The sequence below is a fragment of the Marmota marmota genome, unplaced genomic scaffold (assembly GCF_001458135.2).
Source record: "Marmota marmota marmota unplaced genomic scaffold, marMar, whole genome shotgun sequence".
Taxonomy (NCBI): domain Eukaryota; kingdom Metazoa; phylum Chordata; class Mammalia; order Rodentia; family Sciuridae; genus Marmota; species Marmota marmota.
In genome coordinates this window covers 57,274,267-57,294,019 of record NW_026000174.1, presented here as the reverse complement: position 1 = coordinate 57,294,019, position 19,753 = coordinate 57,274,267, and the positions used below count along the sequence as shown (strand labels likewise).

Genomic DNA, 19,753 nt, shown 5'->3' with positions numbered 1-19,753 from the left:
ATAAGAAACTTCCTTCTACTCCTATATATTTACATTCATGAAAGATGACTTGCAGAGGTTATCAGAAACATAGCATTGAAAAATTTTAAAATACCATATGAGAACTTAGTGTTCTTTCTTTCCTGAGCAAAGCTTGGAATCAAAAGTCTAACCAAATAGAATTAGTTCTCCCATTTGGAAAATGATAATGAGATGTATTGCCTTTACTCTTTTACTGATTTGTTATGCAACTAAAAAAATAGATGAACTTTCAGAACTTGAGTCTTACCTGCTACCTTCTAATGGAGGACTCTGTATGCAGATATTTTTGACTTAAAGTGAATATTCACAGTGATTTTCTAATCAAAGATTTATCTTCATCCTATTTCATAATTTATAAAACCAAAATGATTAATTTTCTGATATATAGAGGCTTTCAGGCATATGTCAAGTGTTTCTCTAAGGTGTAATTTCTTAGGGATATGAGCTATTCTGAGGGCATGACAATGATCCATTCTTTAGATCAGCCCTGCTTACAGATCCCTTGAAACCAGCTTCGGCTGCTGGCTTGAGAAGCTGGGAAGGGAAAGGAGCATTCCCTGAGGGATATGGGAAGCTGTGGTCAATAGCTCCTTCCAACACAGTCCCTTGGTATCCAAGGCTGATACAATGCTTTAATTATTCAGAATATTTGCTGCCAAAACTATTTCTACACTAACAGGCACAGCTGTTTTTCAATTCCCCAGTGATAACTTCTAGCAGCCAACAGTTTTTGGCAAGAAGCTTTGGAGTTGAATCCTACTATTCACTAGTGAAAATGACTCTTGCTAGCAGACTCCAATTCCTTCAACACAGGAAAAGATTCTCTGAAGTAATTAAATCAGTGACCTAGGATGGTGTTTCTGTCTCCAGAGTCTGATCTCTTCAAGATCTGTCACCAGGACTTCTTTCCATTCTCCCTGACCATGTCAATTCTCTGCCTCTGCAAGAGTGTCTTCCTGAGATGACTCTTATCCCTTCTCCTTATATCTCCATCATCACTCAAGACTTGCATTTCCCTTGGAATTTCCATTGTTTATATATGTGGCAGCAGACAACTTCATAATGCGTAGGAAATTGTTTTTCAAATCTTGGTGAAGGTTTTTACATAGTGATGCTCTGAAGTTCCATTTCATCTTTGTTTCCAATGTATCACTTACACCTCAATATTTGGCAGGCTGAAGAGCTAAATGCTCACATGAGGTTTATTTCTGTTTTCTCTCCCCTGCAGTAATACAACTGCTTAGGTTACCATCAGATCCAAACTGCATAATGTCAGTATTTCTACTAGTCATGGATATAAGATGCATTGGAACTGCTTTATAGCCCCGGAAGGAGAAGGGACTAAAGTGAGTGGGAATCTCCTGCTAGGCGGAAAGCAGTAGCAGGATTCTTAGAATGGGAGGTTGAGCTCAGATACCCCATGCTTCAGCCCCTCATCTCCTCCCCAACTCTATTGGGTTGGCTCCCATCTGCAAGCAACTCCCTTGACATAGACAGACATGTGTGTTCAAATGGCCCACATGGAAGAGCTTGTTCAAGTACATGAGTCACTCCCATCCTACTGTTTTGCTTTTGGGAATCGTGCTCACTCCTTAGTACTTTACCTAAGTTACTAATGCAAGAAGGAGGGAAAAAGAAAGAAGGCAGGCTCTTAAGGTCTTTAGTGCAGTGAGTGTTTGTAAAGACTTGGAAGAGAAATAACTTAAAGAGTTGAGGCTGTTGATGGATTGCCTATAGCTTGGGGAATGTGTCCCAGCCCTGGCACAGAGGAAGCATACTTGCTCCCTAGTACTGGTTCAGTAACTAGGTTAACTGTTTGAAAAGCTAAGCAAATGCAAAAGCCAAGACTGATAAAAGAGAGGTACCACAAATACTTCATATGTGAACCTCAATATCTATGATTTAGTCTAAGCAGTTAGTGAAAAATTCATTATTTTACTAGACTCCCTCATGCCTATTTTATGGTTTAGAAATATTTTTTTACTTTCATTCCCATCACTAAAGTGGTAAGAGGTGAAGCACCACAAACCTTTAGAATGTCTAGACTTTGCAACCTGCCTAGAGAAGCTTTGCCAGTCTCATAACCTAGTATATCTAGGGACCTGGAAATATAATGCTCTTTTTACCAGGTTCTAGCTCAAATAGGCCTTTTAGTTATGTTGGTTTAAAATATAATTTTACAAGAACTGAAGAAACTTAGCTGTGTCCATCCTTATACATACAGAGATATAGATGTAGATATTTGGTTACTCAGAAGGACAGAGTGTTTAGAAGGTACCTGCTGGCTGTTTGAAGAGCAAAGAATACATCACTGATGATCTAAGGAATTGATATTTTATTCCTACATCAAGGAGTCTACAATTAGAAAAGTCAGAGATAATCTTGAAAAAGTTTATGAAAAGGCCCCCAAGGGAAGCAAAATATAAATCTTTCGACATCTGCCAGTTTCAGAGACAGTGAGCCAGTGTGTTAAGATTCAAAGTCAAGTAGGGCTTTTTTCTCCCTTGTCCCCCAGACTGAGCTGTCTGCCTTTCCAATTTTAGGGTCCCAGGCCTAAAATTGAATTGGGGTATTTTTGGAGTGGAGTGGTGAGTGGGGGGATTTTTGACAGTTTGGTTAATATAATGCACTGAGCATTTTAATTTTCAGCCTTGCCTAACACCCAGGGGAATCTGGTCTCTGTGTTATGTTACAGTGAGAAGAAAAGAGTAAGAAGAAAGGTTTGTGAAATTTCATTCAGACAGATAAAAAAACCTCTCCCCTGTATTAAGTTTGAAGGAGTAACAACAGACAAGAATCAAATTTTTATTTCAATTATGCCTTGCTTACATAAGATCCAACACTTTAAACTACATAGGACTAGATTCCAATGCTTTAAGAATAAATTGTGACCCACAAAATAAAGAGAATTGTGAGTACTCATCTGAAGGGAGTGTAAACAAATGTGTCACTTGTGAATAGCACTGACAGCTTTGATAATGTCCTCTTTGGCATGTGAATTTTTACTCCACCACATCTGTATCACAGGTATTTGAAATCTTTGATTCAAAATCTTTGAGGTATTTGGTGCAGTATTGTGACATTTTGTATTTAGTCAATGGAGATGCTCATGCACCTAACAAAGTACATCATTTTCTTCCATTATCTTGGTGTCAATGTAACTGAAATCATGATATTATGATTTTCAGACTGGTTACTGTATTTTATATAGATAGATATAGATACAGATATAGATAGATATAGGTGAGTATATAATATAATATATAATGTATAATATTATATATATATATATGAATAATTATTTTCAAGTGAAAATGATGATATAAAACATTTTCCCATAAAACTAAAAGTCCAAAGTTAGGAAATGCTAGACCTGGATTTTCAATTCTTGCATGTTCCCAAGAAATATAATATCTTTACAGTCCATGCAATAAAAACTAAACTGAAAGTATGTATATTTTATAATACACATAACATTTATCAATTTAAGACATACTTTGCTGCACCATAATTTTTTCATGGCATTTTTCACTTCTGTGTTCCTCAGTGTATAGATCAAAGGATTCAATAAAGATTTCCAATTGTATAAAACACAGCCAGCATCTTGTGTACTGGAAAGGTGGTTGATGGATGAGTGTATATAAATATAAATGGACCAAAAATATGACAACAATAATAAACATAAATTGGGAGGTAAATGTGGAAAGGGCTTTGTACCTTCCTTCTGCACTGTGGTTTCTCAGAAAGTACAGGATAACTATATAGGAGATAAGAAAGACTGTGAAACTCACCATGCGTATGGCCCCACTGTTAAACACTATGAGCAGATTGATGACATGAGTGTCCATGCAGGCAAGTTTCAACAAAAGTTGCAAAACACAGAAATAGTGATAAATCACATTGGGGCCACAGAAAGGAAATCTCAAAGCCTGGGAAATCTGCTGAAGAAGGATGCAAGACCCACCCAAGGCAAAATTACTATGCATGACAGACACGCTGGCTCATGATGATGGTTATATATCACAAGGGCTTACAAATGGCCACATAGCGATCAAAGGCCATGAGGATGAGCACAAATACCTATGCAGCCAAAGAAATGGTCTGCAAAAACTTGAGTCATGCACTCATTGTGGGAAATAATCTTCTTCTGAGAAAGGGCATCCACAGTCAGTCTGGGGGCTGTAGTTGTAGAGAAGCAAGCATCTGCAAAAGACAGGTAGAAGAGGAAAAAATACATGGGACTCATAAGGATCTGGATTGTTTTAATGGTCACCACAATGAGAAAGTTCCCCAACAGAGTAATGAGGTAAAGAATCAAGAAATCCCAAATAGCAATTTCTGCTTGCCAGCGTCTTGTGTCAACCCAAACAGAATGAATTCAGTCACTCTGTCAGAGGCTGTAGGCAGCATGCAGTTGACAAAATGTTTAATGTACAGATGAAAGAAATTACATCTTGAGGAGATTATGGTTTTACTTCTGAATTCTGGGTTCTGTACTATGTTGTGCTATCTCCTTTGTGTTGTGCTATCTGCCTTTGGGGTGAAGCAAGATCCCCTATGAATCTTTGTTAGCTGATATCCAGACCTCTGTAACATTTATCTATTGACTCAGAAACACAGTGGATTGAACCAAAGCTTTTGTATCTTTGGAATAAAAATAAATTCCCTTCAAATATTTTATTCTGACCTAGATTGAGAACTGTAGAACTTGTTTTTTTCCCCTTGGGTAAGTGACTTAAATGCTTTGAAGCCTAGTAATTGTGAACCAAAACAGAGTGCAAATAGTTGCTCAATGCTTTCTGAACTTTCAGAAGAACTGAAAAGTGTTATATGCACACATGAGCACATACATATATCATGTACTAATGAATTTTATCCCTGTATTCTGAAATTTGAAGAAAAAAAAACACTATTTCAATACAAGTAAGCACTAATAATGTTGGAAAATCCCACGTGATAAGAATCCTTTCAGTTCAGTTCACTCTTTTTTGTGTTTATTATCTCTCGCCTCCTTAATATCTTGTATGAAATATGCTTTATGAAGAATCTATTTTGACAACCATTTACCTATTTCCCTTGTGTCTAATGCATCAGTGCACTAATGGTCATAATAAACAAAGTCTGGATAATTCCTTGAAGTCAAAAAAATTGAAGGAAACTATACTCTCTTTCTCTTCACAAACATTTTCCATGAGCTTCTTTGCCTATAAATTAGTTATGGAATAGAATTTCTAATAGTTTTTTTTTTTAATTTTTTTAGTTGTTGGTGGATCTTTATTTTATTCATTTATTTATATGTGGTACTGAGAATTAAACCCAGTGCTTCACATATGAGAGGCAAGCACTCTACCACTGAGCCACAACCCCAGCCCAAATTTCTAATACTTTTATAACCTAAGCAGTGTGCTTTTTTGTCTATGCTCTGAATTCCCAAGAATACTTTCTCTGAAAGCATTATCTGTAATTTTAAAAAATCCATAATTCCAATATACGATTTATGATCCTTATTCACAGCATATATAGTTAATATGATTGAAATTATCATGCCATGCCATTTTATATCATTATTTTGACTAAGAATTATTATAACAAATCTTCTTGTTTTACTATTAAGATTAATTGCTAATTTAATAGTATAAATCATTATAAGAAGTATTAGTTTAGGCAGTTGGAGATAGCACAACATGAAATGGAACCCAAAATTCAGAAGTAAGACCATAATCTCTTCAATCGTTTGTTCATTGGAATATTTATGCTATTTCAAATTTTCACTCTCATTAATGGGTCTACAAATAACTTTAGAATAATTTACCAATTGATATATTATTACTCAAATGTAAGTGACTATCAGTGTTATTGATAACTATTCAAAATTATTTTCAAAATTTTGTGTTCCACTATTAACTATATAATTATTATAGAATAATATATATTTATCATAGAAAAATTATTATAGAATAATGATCATGGTAAAACAGAGTAAACAGAAAAATGTAAGAAGAAAATTAACATCTCTTTTTAGATTATTTGAATCTACTTTTCTACTCTCTAGAAATAACCAATCTTATCTTCTAAAAGCACATCCTAAAACATTTATAGACATATCTGTATGTGTGTATCCCTTTATATTCTTTTTTCTCATATACAAGTATGGCTGTCCCGTGTATAAAGCTTGATAATTTTTCCAGAAAAGTTGAGGCATTTGCAAAATAAATGTTATGATGTTACTTTATTATTATACAAAAATTATCTTATGAAATATAAATTATATCATGTTTATAAAATTGCATCTTATTCATATGTTACAAACCAATTTTTACATTTTTTATATATTTTTTTCTGAAATTCTGCCCTTCTCATCATATGTCATTTTATGACAAATCATCTTTAGCAATCTTGACATTTTAGTAAGATGCATATTAAAGCCAGCCTCAGCAAATTAACAGAGCTCTAAGCAACTTAGCAAGACATTGTCTCAAAAGAAAAAAAGAAAGGGGCTGGAGATAGGACTCAGTGGACAAGCATCCATGGGTTCAAACACTGGTACCAAAAATAAATAAATAAATGTGTGTATGTGTGTGTACATGTGTATGTGTACATATACACATATTTGTGTGTGCATTGGAAAATATGATGATTCATAAACATGATGGAATATTTCTACAGTTCTCAAATGCACTGGTTGAGATGCTCACCATGACATTGAAAGCTCCCTGTACCATCTGCCTTTTCTACTAGAGCTTGAGCTCATCTATGTTCCAATTTAACAACTGCTGAATACTTTCCCTGATCACTCCCTGCCTCACACCATCAACCCTTCCACTGCTCTCACCTCCACTCTCCATTTCTACTGTGGACACAGCACCAGTTTAAAAACATGAGCTTCTCAGAAAAGCCATTTCAGATTGCACCAAGCAGGTAACTTACTTGCTAATGTTCTCAATTATTAATCTGTGTGCATATTAATTGAATCATACAATATTTAAGGTATCATTCTCTCATTTTTACTTCAACATTATTCATTTAATATATTTTATAATATATTAAAACCACTGCGCACAGCTCATGTTAAAGTGAGTAGTAGAGTTTTGTAGGGAGCTATCAGAGGTCCAGGATGAAAACCTGAGTTTTCAAACTTCATGAAATGACTGTCTAATACACAACCCCATACACCACACAAAACTCACACTCCAAGGATCCAGGTGGAGCCAATATAAATCTGAGAATCCATAGAGAAATAAGGGAAGAAACCACTGGTCTTTTCATGTGTTCTGATTACACTAATGGATGCAATCTTCAGGATGAGTCAAAAAGAATGTTAGTTTATACATATATTTAAAAAATAATGGTGAGAAAAATATTTAAATGATGAGAGGACAAGGGGAGGTGTCAGAGTCAAAAGGAAAATGGTATTTTTACTAAGAGCCACAGAAGAAAGATAATCTGGGAATCAGAAAGAATAATAACCACAGTGCAAGAGTGAGCCACAATCCATAGTAGACAAAGCATAGTTTAGGAGGGAAAACCTAAATAAGACATTGAACAAAGTCAAGAATGTATCTGACCTATGATTTCACAAAATTTCATTTCTGAATAACATTTTAAAATTAGGATCTTGTTCTATATGTATTGTTTTCTCTCAGATATCCAGAGACATTTTTCTAAATTATCACTTTTACATTATCATAATGTGTTTCAGAAAACTCTTGGAATAACTACAAAAACTATAACAGGTTAAATTATAATTAGCATAACAGTTAAATAGACTAAAAGCTGAAAATATTGGAATGAGCTTCACCATGCCTAAAGTATTCAGCATAGAAAATAAAATGGAAAACCAAAGCAACCATGGTTTGGGAGAGAATTTTGAATCACTGTTGTTCAATAAACTAGTGAAAATGAAACTTTTGGCTAGATGTCTTTCAGTATTTGTTTATCTCCCTACTGAATGTTAGCGGATTTTCTCCTTATATATAACGACACAATCCATGATGAAAATGTTGGCCATTAAAAAAAAAATTGAGTTTGAATTTGAGCATATGAGGGAGCAGACATAAACTGGTGTTGGTCAGTGCAATCTTGCCAAAACAGTGTTGTACCCTACAGCTACATTTTAAATCTTGGCTTCACAGGTACATAATGCAATGGAGCCAATGTAGCAGCTTCTTGAGCTAGTTCCTAGTGAAAATGAAGTAAAGTATGAGGACCTTGGAAGGCAGAGGGCATGAAGAAGCTACTCCTGCTTTGAGGACAGGTAGATGTGAAGAAAGGAAAGGCCAAGGAGAAGCATAGTCTCATGTCTGAGCCTTGTCACACTCTTGGTCTCCTGTAGGACACCCACATTGTTCAGGTGAGGTTTTTGACTAACAATGTAATACTTGAAGTACATTTTCAGGGGTGATCAATGAAATTACTAGTATCATTTGCATGTCTATTATGAGAAAGACTACTTATAAACTCTTTTACTTTGGGGGTGGCATGAAAAATTGAGGAGAGGGAAAAAAGAGATGATTTACTATTTTTTTCTGTAATACTCAACTGGCATGTCAGCAATGGTTTTTGTTTCTGTGCTTGTTGTTGTTTTGTTTTGTTTTTTCCTAGGAAAAAATAAATATTTAACTCAATAAATTATCACCCATGACACTTGACAACCCGAGACTAACAAAACATAGTAATGACACGAAATATGTTTATAAATTGAAATGATCTATTTATTGATAATTGCCCAAATAAGTTATTTGAACTCAGGAAAATGAAAATCATCAAGTCATCTTTAGTTAATCCTCTTTTGAAAATTTACATTTACATCTGGTTCTTCTGTGTTCTATTCCCTCAGTTGGGGTGTGGGGAAAGTGTGCCCATACACCTGTACCTTTGATGTGATATGGCTAATTTTGTGGTGTCTCAGGAGTTACCTTTCATTGTAAGAGAATAAAATACATCATTGCTGACTCCCTGTTGAAGAGCTCCAACTTCTTTGCAGTAGCTGATTGGTATAAGGTGGTCACATGACCCAGGAGACCATTACCATAGGCAGAATTGGACCAATAAGATTTTAATCACTCATATTCAAGAAGTGAATCAACTTTAGAAGATGATACTGGATTCACAATTTAAATGAAGTGATATGATGCAGGTGCCTTAAAAGTTCTTCTCTTTGATGTTCTTAAATCCTGATATTCTACATGAGAATCATTGACTTCAGTATCAGAACATTTTTTTCACTTGAAATGTTCTAATTTCTAATATTTTCTTCCATAAGAATTTTTCTACAATTGAAAGTGTAATATGAATGGAAATAATTCTTATAAGTTAAATTCCCTCCAATTTTTAATAAATTTAAGAAAGAATAAAATCAAACTATCTTTAATTTTCATATGACAGCATTGAGTAGGCAACACTGAGTGAAATTGTGATCTCATATTGAAAATATTAATTTTAAATCTCCCACTCAGTATCATGTCTTCTTAGAATTAAGTAATCACTTTCCATATAAGGAACAAGGCCAAAAAATGTTTGTCTAACTAAATAATAACATATATATACATATATATATATATATTACATTATATTTTTTGTGCTGTAATTACTTTTTTATCAGAGATCACCAAGTCTCTTCCACAATTTCCTCATGGCATTTTTCACTTCCTTGTTTCGCAGTGTGTAAACCAAAGGATTGAGCAAGGGAGTGAAGACAGTGTAAAACATTTCCACTTCTTTATCAAAAGAGAATATAGATGGAGGTCGTGCATATATAAATATGCAGGGGACAAAGAACAAAACCACAACAATAATGTGAGATCCACAGGTGGACAGGGCTTTCCTCCGCCCCTCAGCACTGTGTTTTCTCAGGGAGAACAAGATGACACCATAGGAGACCAGCAACAAGGAGAAGTTGATGATGCAGATAAACCCACTGTTGGCGATCACCAGAAGGCCTAGGACATGAGTGTCAGTGCAGGCCAGCTCCAGTAATGGGTACAGGTCACACATGAAATGATCAATGATATTTGGGCCACAAAAGGGAAGGTTGAAAGTGAACAGAACCAATGTGATAGAATGCAAGAAGCCCCCTGAGCAGGACACCCCCACCAGAACCCCACAGCGCCTCCGGTTCATGATGGCAGAGTAGTGCAAAGGCTTGCAAATGGCCACATAGCGGTCATAGGCCATGGCTGAGAGGATGATCACCTCTGTCCCACCAAATAAGTGTTCAGCAAAAAGTTGAATCATGCATCCTTCAAATGTGATGGTTTTCCTTTCATGAATGGAGTCCACAACCATCTTTGGTGTGATGGCAGAGGAGTAGCAGGCATCCAGGAAGGACAGGACAGCCAAGAAGAAGTACATGGGGGAGCCCAGCAGTGCAGGGCTATAGATGATGGTCATTACAATTAGCATATTGCCTATAATAGTTGCAATGTAGACCAACAAAAACAAAACAAATAATATTTTCTGAACATTAAGATTCTGTGAAAGCCCCATGAAGACAAATTCAGTTATGAAGCTTTGGTTTCTCATAATCTTAAGAAATGGTTAATATAAAACTGATGATATGGTTCTGCAAGTAGAATAAAAATTGCATCAAACTAATTTTAATAGTAATAGTCACACCAAAAAGCTGTTATATACTTATGATTTTTTTGTACCAGTAATTAAACCTTGTGTTTTATAACCACTAAGACACATCTCCAGCCCTTTTTTAGTTTTTCGACACAAAGTCTCAGGAATGTCTTGCTGAGTTGCTGAGATGAATGTCAAACTTGCAATCTTCCTGCCTCAGCCTTCAGAGCCTCTGGGATTACAGGAGTATACCCACATGCCAGACTAATTATAAGCATTTATTATTATTTTTATGAGTACTACTTATTGAGATATTATCACTGAAAAAAATGAAAAATTTGTTGACTGTAGTTATCAGAGGTCAGAAAACTTTTGGTAGGGATGAACTGTAGAATACTTCAAAAATCCAGAGTTTTAAAAGGGGAAAAAGAAAGCATGCACACATGTTAAAGAAGAATAGATTTTGTTTTGTTTTGTTTTTTTCAAGTGATACTGAAAATTTATCATTGATTTCCAAGGCAAATGAATACAAACCATTCTGACACTGCAGAAGGACAGTGATTTATTCACCATGCCTGCCATAGAGAGCAGCATGCCAATTGTTAGTGGAGACAGTCTTATCTACAAAAAGAAGTAGAAAAACATGCACTTTAAGAGGTACTCGAAAATGATTACTACTCCTTCTATGTTTTTTTAAAAATCCAAGATGAATTGGCCTTCAAATAAATTAACTCGTGCTTTTTTTAAAAAAGGAGAATTCATGGGAAAGTTTCTAATTCTAAAATATTCATGAAACATATAGGTTTTGTTGATTTTGTTACTAATTATAATTAGTTCTGAGGGTTATCATGATCCGTGAGTGAATTCAAGGCCAGCTGCAGCTCAGAACTCATTGTCTAGAAGCCAGTCTGTGTTAGGTGTTATCATCCCATTCTACCAATTAGAAACTCAAGCTTAAAGACCTTATGTTCAAGTAAACAACAGATGCTTGAACTTTCTCCTGGATCAACAGGAAATGGGTGGGAATTTTTCTTTTCCAGCAAGGACTTCACTGCAGGCTGATCTTTCTAGAATTTCTGTCCACTTATGAACCTTCAAGCCTCTAATTCCTTGTTCATGTTAGGATAAGGCAATTTGGTGAAGGAAACCCAACAAGTGATGAGGAATGGCCATTCCCCTAGACATGCAAATCAGCAATAACCACCTGGGTAAGGAAGAGAAGAGGTTAGCTGTCAGCCAAAGTCTAGAGGCTTCATTCATCCTTTGCCAGTGCTTACTACAACATGATCCATTCTCATCAGATATAACTCAAGATAAATATTTCAAATTGATGAGACTATCTCATCAGTCAGAGATGTTCATTTATCTCACCTCCCAGGGTTATCATGAGGGTCAAATTGTGGAAATGTTGCTTATGATGACAGGCCTTTACCAGTTGCAGCCTTGCCTGCAAAAAAAACTCCTCAACAAATCATCCAAGCAATTACCTAAACTCTTGACATCAGTTCACAAATACAGCTTCAAAGAATGAATGAAAATATTCTCACCTAAATATGTAACTAAAATGTATCATTCAAATAACATATGAATGTGTCCATTTAAATTTTTCTATATTTCTATGTATATATGTTTATTTAAAAAGATGAAGTTTGGTGGGTTTTATGTAAGAATAAAAACTCAACTGTGTTTATGATTCCCATTTAGAGTAAACAGAAACAATTTAAAGTTCTTACAATGAATTAATATATATTGTGCAAATTAATACTTATTTGTTTGCTTTCTTTAAAACCATTTTAATTGTGTTCTCAGGTCATTCCTGCCCAACATCTGTACTTTCAACTTCACAGCCACTTAAAAGAAAACAATATAAAACAAAGTCTGAATGTAATTGGATCCATTGGAAATCACTTATTACAGAATAAAGAATAGCAATGCATAAACCAGCAGTGTTCATCTTACTCTAGGACCAAACCAGGAAAGACAGAGAAAAGAAATGAGTAAGCATATCTGTGCCAGATTGTGTAAACCTAGATTCAAATCCAGATCCTTCTGTTTGTTCTGAGGCCAGATCAGGTTATATAAAATTCTTAAAATTCTTTTAGGCTCAAGTTATTTTTCTTCTATTTATGAGTTTTCTATAAATAGGTTTCTTATGGAAATCAGATAAATGCATAAACATAAAAACACGAGTGTTCATTAGCAGGAAGAAATAATATTTTGAAATGCACTGCACTTTTGAATGTTTCTAGTAGCCCCTCATTATGTTATTGTGGACTCAGACCCACCTGTATCCACGCCTCCTTCAGATTGCTTCACCATGAAAGAAAACCAAACAGAGTATGAAATTGAAGAAAACAACATAAAAAAAAACTCTGTGAGTTGTCTAATAATTATAGACATCTTATCTCTCCACTTCTGCTTTCTAGGTAGTCTAAGAGCAATACCACTGCTTAATTGAAATGTTGTTGAATGTAAACAAACCAATCCCTTTTTTCCCAAAGGAAAATAATTCTGAATATTAGTGGTAAATATCTGACATGGAGAATATGTTGTCCCTCATGGTTTATGATCACAAGGTTTAGAGTTTTAAATCATTAAATGCTCATTATCTTAAATAAAAGTCATTGTCTTGGATTGAATCTTGATATATCAAAATGGCAATAGTGGCAAAATTAGTGAAATATGAATGAAATCTGGTTTTTATTTATAAAAATATATCTATGTTCATGTCACAGATTGACAAATACACTCATAATAATGTAAGCTAATAATATTAAGGCAAATTGTCTCTTCTGCAGGAATTTTGCAGAAAATGTATGCACCTTTGTGGTTTATCTAAAATTACTCCAAAAGTAAAGTTAATAGAAAGAAAAGCATGATCAATTTCTGCTGTCAAATATCTACAATTCCAGCCTCAATGTCTAACAGCAATGTACCATTTAAAAAAGCCCTGTGCTTTAAGCTGCCTGGCCACAGTGCCAAATACAGAGAAATAATGAACATGGGGTTCACAATAGAAGTCAAAATGAATACAAAAATACTGACATCACCATTTTTAAGTAGCACAAACATATACAAAGTGAAGTAAAGGACTGAATGAATCACAAGAATATCAATTTAAAAAAGTTTTAAATGTAATCCTTTTGAAAATATATTGGCAAATACTTCTATAATCATAATGATGTTTGTATTCTTTCTCCTAATTATTCAAACCCTAAAAACATCATGAGGATGTTTTAGAATGGAAAATGCTGCAGTAACATAAGAAACAAAAACACAGCTCAAATATTCAATGAGAAACATGTCTGTTTACATCAGACCTTTGCATTCATATCACATGATGTAATGAATAAAACCATAATCAATGATGTAAGGAAATAGAAGGGAAAACATTTTGCAACATGTTAAGGAAGAAATAAAAACATTATACTCATTCTCCTCCATTTGTATGGATAATTTAAATAGAGTTTTGTCATCCAGGAGATCAAAAATTGCAATGATAAAGTCTTTTCATTTGCAATAAATGTTTGGTTACTGTGATGAGAATATTTATAATTGAACATAATTAGCAAAAACCACACAAGACTCTCCATCATCAGAACAGCTCACAGAATGGATGTGAGGTTTAAGGACAATTCATTTACAAAGGTGGAAGCAACACACTACCATAACAGGGAATCTAAAGTTAAAATTGTGACCTGGGGTGAATCTTCCATTATTGGCGCTACCAGAGGCCCAGCCCTCCTCACCCTTTATGCATTTACTGATATCAGTTTGAAATTCACATTTTACAACAGAAGTTTAATGTGTCTGCATTTGTCCTAGAACATCCTGTGGTTTTCCGTTTCTCAGTAACCATATCCTCAAATATGTTGGATCTGCATCTGAGATTGCTGAGGGCCCCTCACAGCATTAACTGCATGAACTATGGGTGCTGCACCCCTCCTGGGGTGGTCACATTGAGAAGTGTTCATCCCTTTGCACAACTCTGCACACTGACAGCTGCTTTCTTTCTATTATCAGCAAGAGCTTCTATTCATTGAACTATTCATATTCTGTGTCAACTATGTACTGTTTGTTCCACATGTATTATTTTATTGATTCCACATCCCTTGAGCTTGCTAGTTTTGTAATCCTCATTCAACATGAAAATTCTGAGGCTGTAAAGGTCACACAGTTATACCAAATGGACAATTGCTGACAGACACATTCTGTGCACAGACCTAGGCACTGCTACACGACCCACCCTTTTAAGCACTGCATCACAATTTGAAATCAACTATGAAAATTCAAACAGTAAACTATAAATCTCACCGTGTGTCAGTTCCTTGAAATTACTAGTGATGGCCTCTGCTGTTCTCAGGAGAAATCTTCACTTGTACTCTCCAAACTGTGATGTCTATACCCAATATTTTCTCAACCCCTGAGACAGAGAAGAAGAGCCTCTCTGACAGTCAACCATCCCCACTGCTCTTCCAGAGCAGTCTAAGGAACAAAGAAACAAAAAGGAGCAAAAGTTTCTCTTGGATTTCCATCTGGACTTTAAAGAGGCTTCCATCATAGGTCATTCACCTGTAGAATTACTGTTTGGTTCCCCCAAGGGAGAAATTATTCATCAGCATATGTGCCAAGACATAACTTTGTGTGGTTTTTTCAATTGCTCGAGAATTATGTCCCAAGCAATTAGAGGTTTTGTTTGTTTCTCTGTTTTCTTGTCTTCATGCCCTTGTGTTTCTATCTGTACAAGCTTTCATTTCCCATGATACTCAGGAATAGAGCAGTGGGTATTTGGGAACAGAACATACTGTCTCTTGCAGGATTCAGACCAAATGCTTGTGCGTAGGAAATGTAAAAACAGAGTTCTGTGATAAACCATCATCCACCTGTCCATATGGAAAATGTACTACAGCAAGGAGTACTTATTAAAGAAAAATATTTCATATAAAATATGTGTAGAGGATGCATTACTTGAAATGTTACATTTCTCTCAGAAACTGAACTTATAAAACAATAATTTTAAAAACAAAAACAAATTTAAAGAGGAGATTGGAGGAAATTTCCTCTTTTCATTTATTTGAAAGATATTATACCAGACCTAATTAATGTCAAAGAACATAGGATTTAAAATGATGTTTAGGGAAAACTTGGACATAGCTTCTTAAGCACCCTCACAAGGACCCTCATAAACAATTTTCTATATTTTCAGTATCTAAATTGTGTATCATGTCTAATTTTATGTCTATTCACCCTCCATAAAAAGTGCTAATTTTATGGATTCATAAGAAAGGGTGAGACACTAAAGGACTGTTATATCCACAGTCTATGGACTTAATCACTGAATTCGAAAATGTGATATTTGTTGAATGTCCACAGTCCCACAGCCACATACTGTAATCAGTAGGAGGAAAGAGTGGCCAGGCAATTTAAACCTTGCAAACATCAATCCAGATAATCAAATTCTCAACTAGATTCTTAAACACATATATGTAACCAGATTGTGAAGTGTGTTATCTCAGTGATCAGCACTGAAATTCTGAAGCCACTCTGCCTCCTGTCAAACCACACCCCACTGCCCACCAGGGATCTGACATTCATCCAGTCCCTTGGTCTTCCCCTGTAGAACATAAACGATTCTAAAACCTATCTTATCAGCACTGGCTTCCCAAGAGGTGAATTCCATTATTCAAAATATTGATTTCAACTGTTCATTTACCTATAATGCAGATGCCTGCATAACTGCTTTAAAACACAGAGTTCCTTTGCTGAGTGACATATGTTGATACCATAGATCATCCTAGACTTTTTCACATAGATGAGAAGGTATGAATGACAGATCAAAAAAACTTTAGTAAATATAAACAAACAAAATGAGTTTAAAGTGCATGGCATCTTGAATATTGATGTTAATAAAAATAACCATAAAATAGATCTTAGGTTGTGAAAAGGCTCATAACTAGAGATATGAAAAATCAGAGGAGTGAGGACATTTGGGATAAGAAAAATAAATGGAAATAAGAAAGAAAGCACTTTTGGGGACAAAAAGATCAATGTGAAATTTCCAGTTAGCCAGATTCCAATGTCATAGTAAAACGAAAAATCAATAACAAAACCTGAAAACCAGTTATTCAGATAGACCATGAATGTATGGTTATGAAATTTGGATAATTTATTTATTAAGTAAGTATAAAATTTGGAGGCATAAAAATATGATAGAGCTTTTCAATTAAGCCACACCAAAGAATAAATGTCACTCAAAAAATTTTAATTGAATTTTATCTCTCTCTCTCTTTTTTTTAAACCTAAGTTACACACAATTGGACTTGGAAATCATCCATAATGAAGATCCTACCCCTTTTCAGATGCCAGACACCCATTGAAGATATCCATCTTTCTATTCCCTGCATTTAGTAACTCAGGGCAAAATATACAACCTGACTCATGGTGGTCCCCATATAACAAAGACTAGAATGAGGACTTCCCAAGTACCATCTATAGGTGGTTGTGGACTTGCCAATTTGTTTCTTCTGGAAGGCTCAGAAGACTTACTACATACTGTTATCTGTGGGTACAAAAGTACTAAACATATTTCCTCAGCTTTAAGAGGATCATTTTATATTATCAGACATAGGAAACAAGTTTTATACAATATTTGTTACTCATATATTCTATAAAAATGCGGTATACAGTTTAATAGACAAAAATCTTTCTCCCTTTGGGTGAGTTATTCTTGGTTTTCATTGTGAAAATCATTGGAGCTTGCAGACACAAAATTCAGGCTGAGATGACATGAATCCCAATGTGATAATGGCCAACCCTACAATCCTTCAGGTCAATCCTCACAGGCTTTTATTGAGATGCTTATTTTATTTCTGTAGAGAAGGAGAAAATTCAGGTAGTACAAATTCTCATCACTTTTCCAACTACTCCCAGCTTTTTACTTCCTTTCTATCACTTGAGAAGTAAAACAGGGCAGTTAATATATGATTTCTAAACATAACAAAATAATTACTTCAGATTTCAGATGCACTGTTTGAGATGCTCACCATGACTTTTAAAGCTGCCTGTACCACTATCTCCCTTTGCACTTGTCCTCCTGGGCTTGAGCTCATCCATGTTTCAGGCTAACAACTGCTGTCCCTCCTGAATACATTCCCTGATTGCTCCTTGTCTCACCAACCCTTCCTCTGCTCTCACCTCCACTCTCCATTTTTACTGTGGACACAGCACCAGTTTAAACATGAGCTGCTCAGAAAAACTGTTCTAGATTGCACCAAGCAGGTAACTTACCTGCTAATGTTGCCAAGTATTAAAATGTGTGCATATTTATTGAATCATATAATCTTTAATGTATCATTCTCTCATTTTTACTTCAACATTATTCATTTAAATACTTTACAATATATTAAAACCACTGTGCACAGCTCATGCTAAAGTGAGAAGTAGAGTTTTGAAGCGAGCAATCAGAGATCCAGGAGGAGAATCCGAGTTTTCAAACTCCCTGAAATGACTCTCCTAATACCCCTCCCCTCATGCCACACAAAGCCCACATTATAACCATCCAGGAAGAGCCAATATAAATCCAAGAAGCCACAGACAGAAAAGAAAACACTGGCCTTTTCAAGTGTTCTGACTACACAAATGGATGCAATCTTCAGGAAGAATCAAAAAGAATGTCAATTTATACACATATTGAAAAACAATAGTGAGAAAAATATTTAAATGATTAGAGGACAAGGGGAGGAGTCAGAGCAAAAAGGAAAATGGCATTTTTACTAAGAGCCACAGAAGAAAGATAATCTGAAAGTCGGACAAAGTAATACCCACAGTGCAAAAGTGAGCCACGATCCATGGTAGACAGAGCATAGTTTAGGGGGGAAAACCTAAATAAGACATTGAACAAAGTCAAGAATGTATCTGACTTATGATTTCACAAGATTTCATTTCTGAATAAAGTTTTAAAATTAGGATCTTGTTCTAGGTGTATTTTCTTCTCTCAGATATCCAGAGACATTTTTCTAAATTCACACTTTTTACATTAATATAATGTGTTTCTGAAAACTCTTTGAATAACTACAGAAACTATAACAGGTTAAATTATAATTAGCATAACAGTGAAATAGAATAAAAGCTGAAAATATTGGAAAGAGCTTCACCATGCCTAAAGTAATCAGCATAGAAAATAAAATGGAAAAGCAAAGCAACCATGGTTTGGGGGAGAATTTTGAATTACTGTTGTTCAATAAACTACTGGAAATGAAAAAGGTTGGGTAGATGTCTTTCAGTATTTGTCTACTCCCCTGCTGAATATTGGTGGATTTTCTCATTGTACATAAAAACAGAGTTCACAATGCAATGTTGGGCATTAAAATAATTTTAAAATAAACGTTGAATTTGAGTGTATGGTACATCAAACATGAATTGGTGTTGGTCAGTGCTATCTGTCCAGAATAGTTTTATTTTATAGCTATATTTCAAATTTTAGTGTTACAGATACGTAAAGCAATAGAGCCAATCTAGCAGATCCATACTTCTTGAACTAGTTCCTAGTGAAAATGAAGTAAAATATGAGGATCTTGGAAGGCAGAGGGCATGAAGAAGCTACTCCTGCTTTGAGGACAGGCAGATGTGAAGAAAGGAAAAGGCCAAGGAGAAGCATACTCTCATGTCTGAGCCTTGTCACACTCTTGGTCTCCTGCAGGACACCCACATTGTCCCAGGTGAGGTTTTAGACTTAACAATGTAATACTTGAACTACATTTTCAGGGGTGAGCAATGAAATTACAAGTATCGTTTGCATGTCTATTATGAGAAAGACTACTAAAATGCTGTTTTACTTTGAGGGTCACATGAAAAATTGAGGAGAGGAAAAAAATAGATGATTTACTATTTTTGTCCATAATACTCTACTGGCATGTCAGCAGGGATTATTCTGTTTTGTTTTGTTTTGTTTTTACTTTTTGTTGTTGTTGCTTTGTTTTTTGCTAGAGAAAAAATTAAGTATTTAACTCTAAATAAATCTATCACCCGTGACACTTGACAATCTGAGGCTAGCAAAACATAGTAATGACACCAAATATGTTTAAAAATTGTAATGATCTCTTTATTGATAATTGTACAAATGAGTTATTTGCAACTAGGTACATGAACTGAGGAAAATGAAAATCATCGA

General features: G+C 35.0%; 1 protein-coding gene across 1 annotated transcript; it reads right to left on the bottom strand.

Moving 5' to 3' along the window:
• Positions 1 to 9,618: 9,618 nt before the first annotated feature.
• Positions 9,619 to 10,542, bottom strand: LOC107158881 (olfactory receptor 4C15-like). Its single transcript, XM_048788839.1, has one exon. The coding sequence runs from the start codon at positions 10,540 to 10,542 to the stop codon at positions 9,619 to 9,621; it is 924 nt and encodes a 307-aa protein (XP_048644796.1).
• Between the last annotated feature and the right edge of the window lie 9,211 nt (positions 10,543 to 19,753).

What these genes read in the sequence shown, in the direction of transcription:
- LOC107158881 (XM_048788839.1), bottom strand. Translation starts at nt 10,542, where the DNA reads ATGAGAAACCAAAGCTTCATAACTGAATTTGTCTTCATGGGGCTTTCA.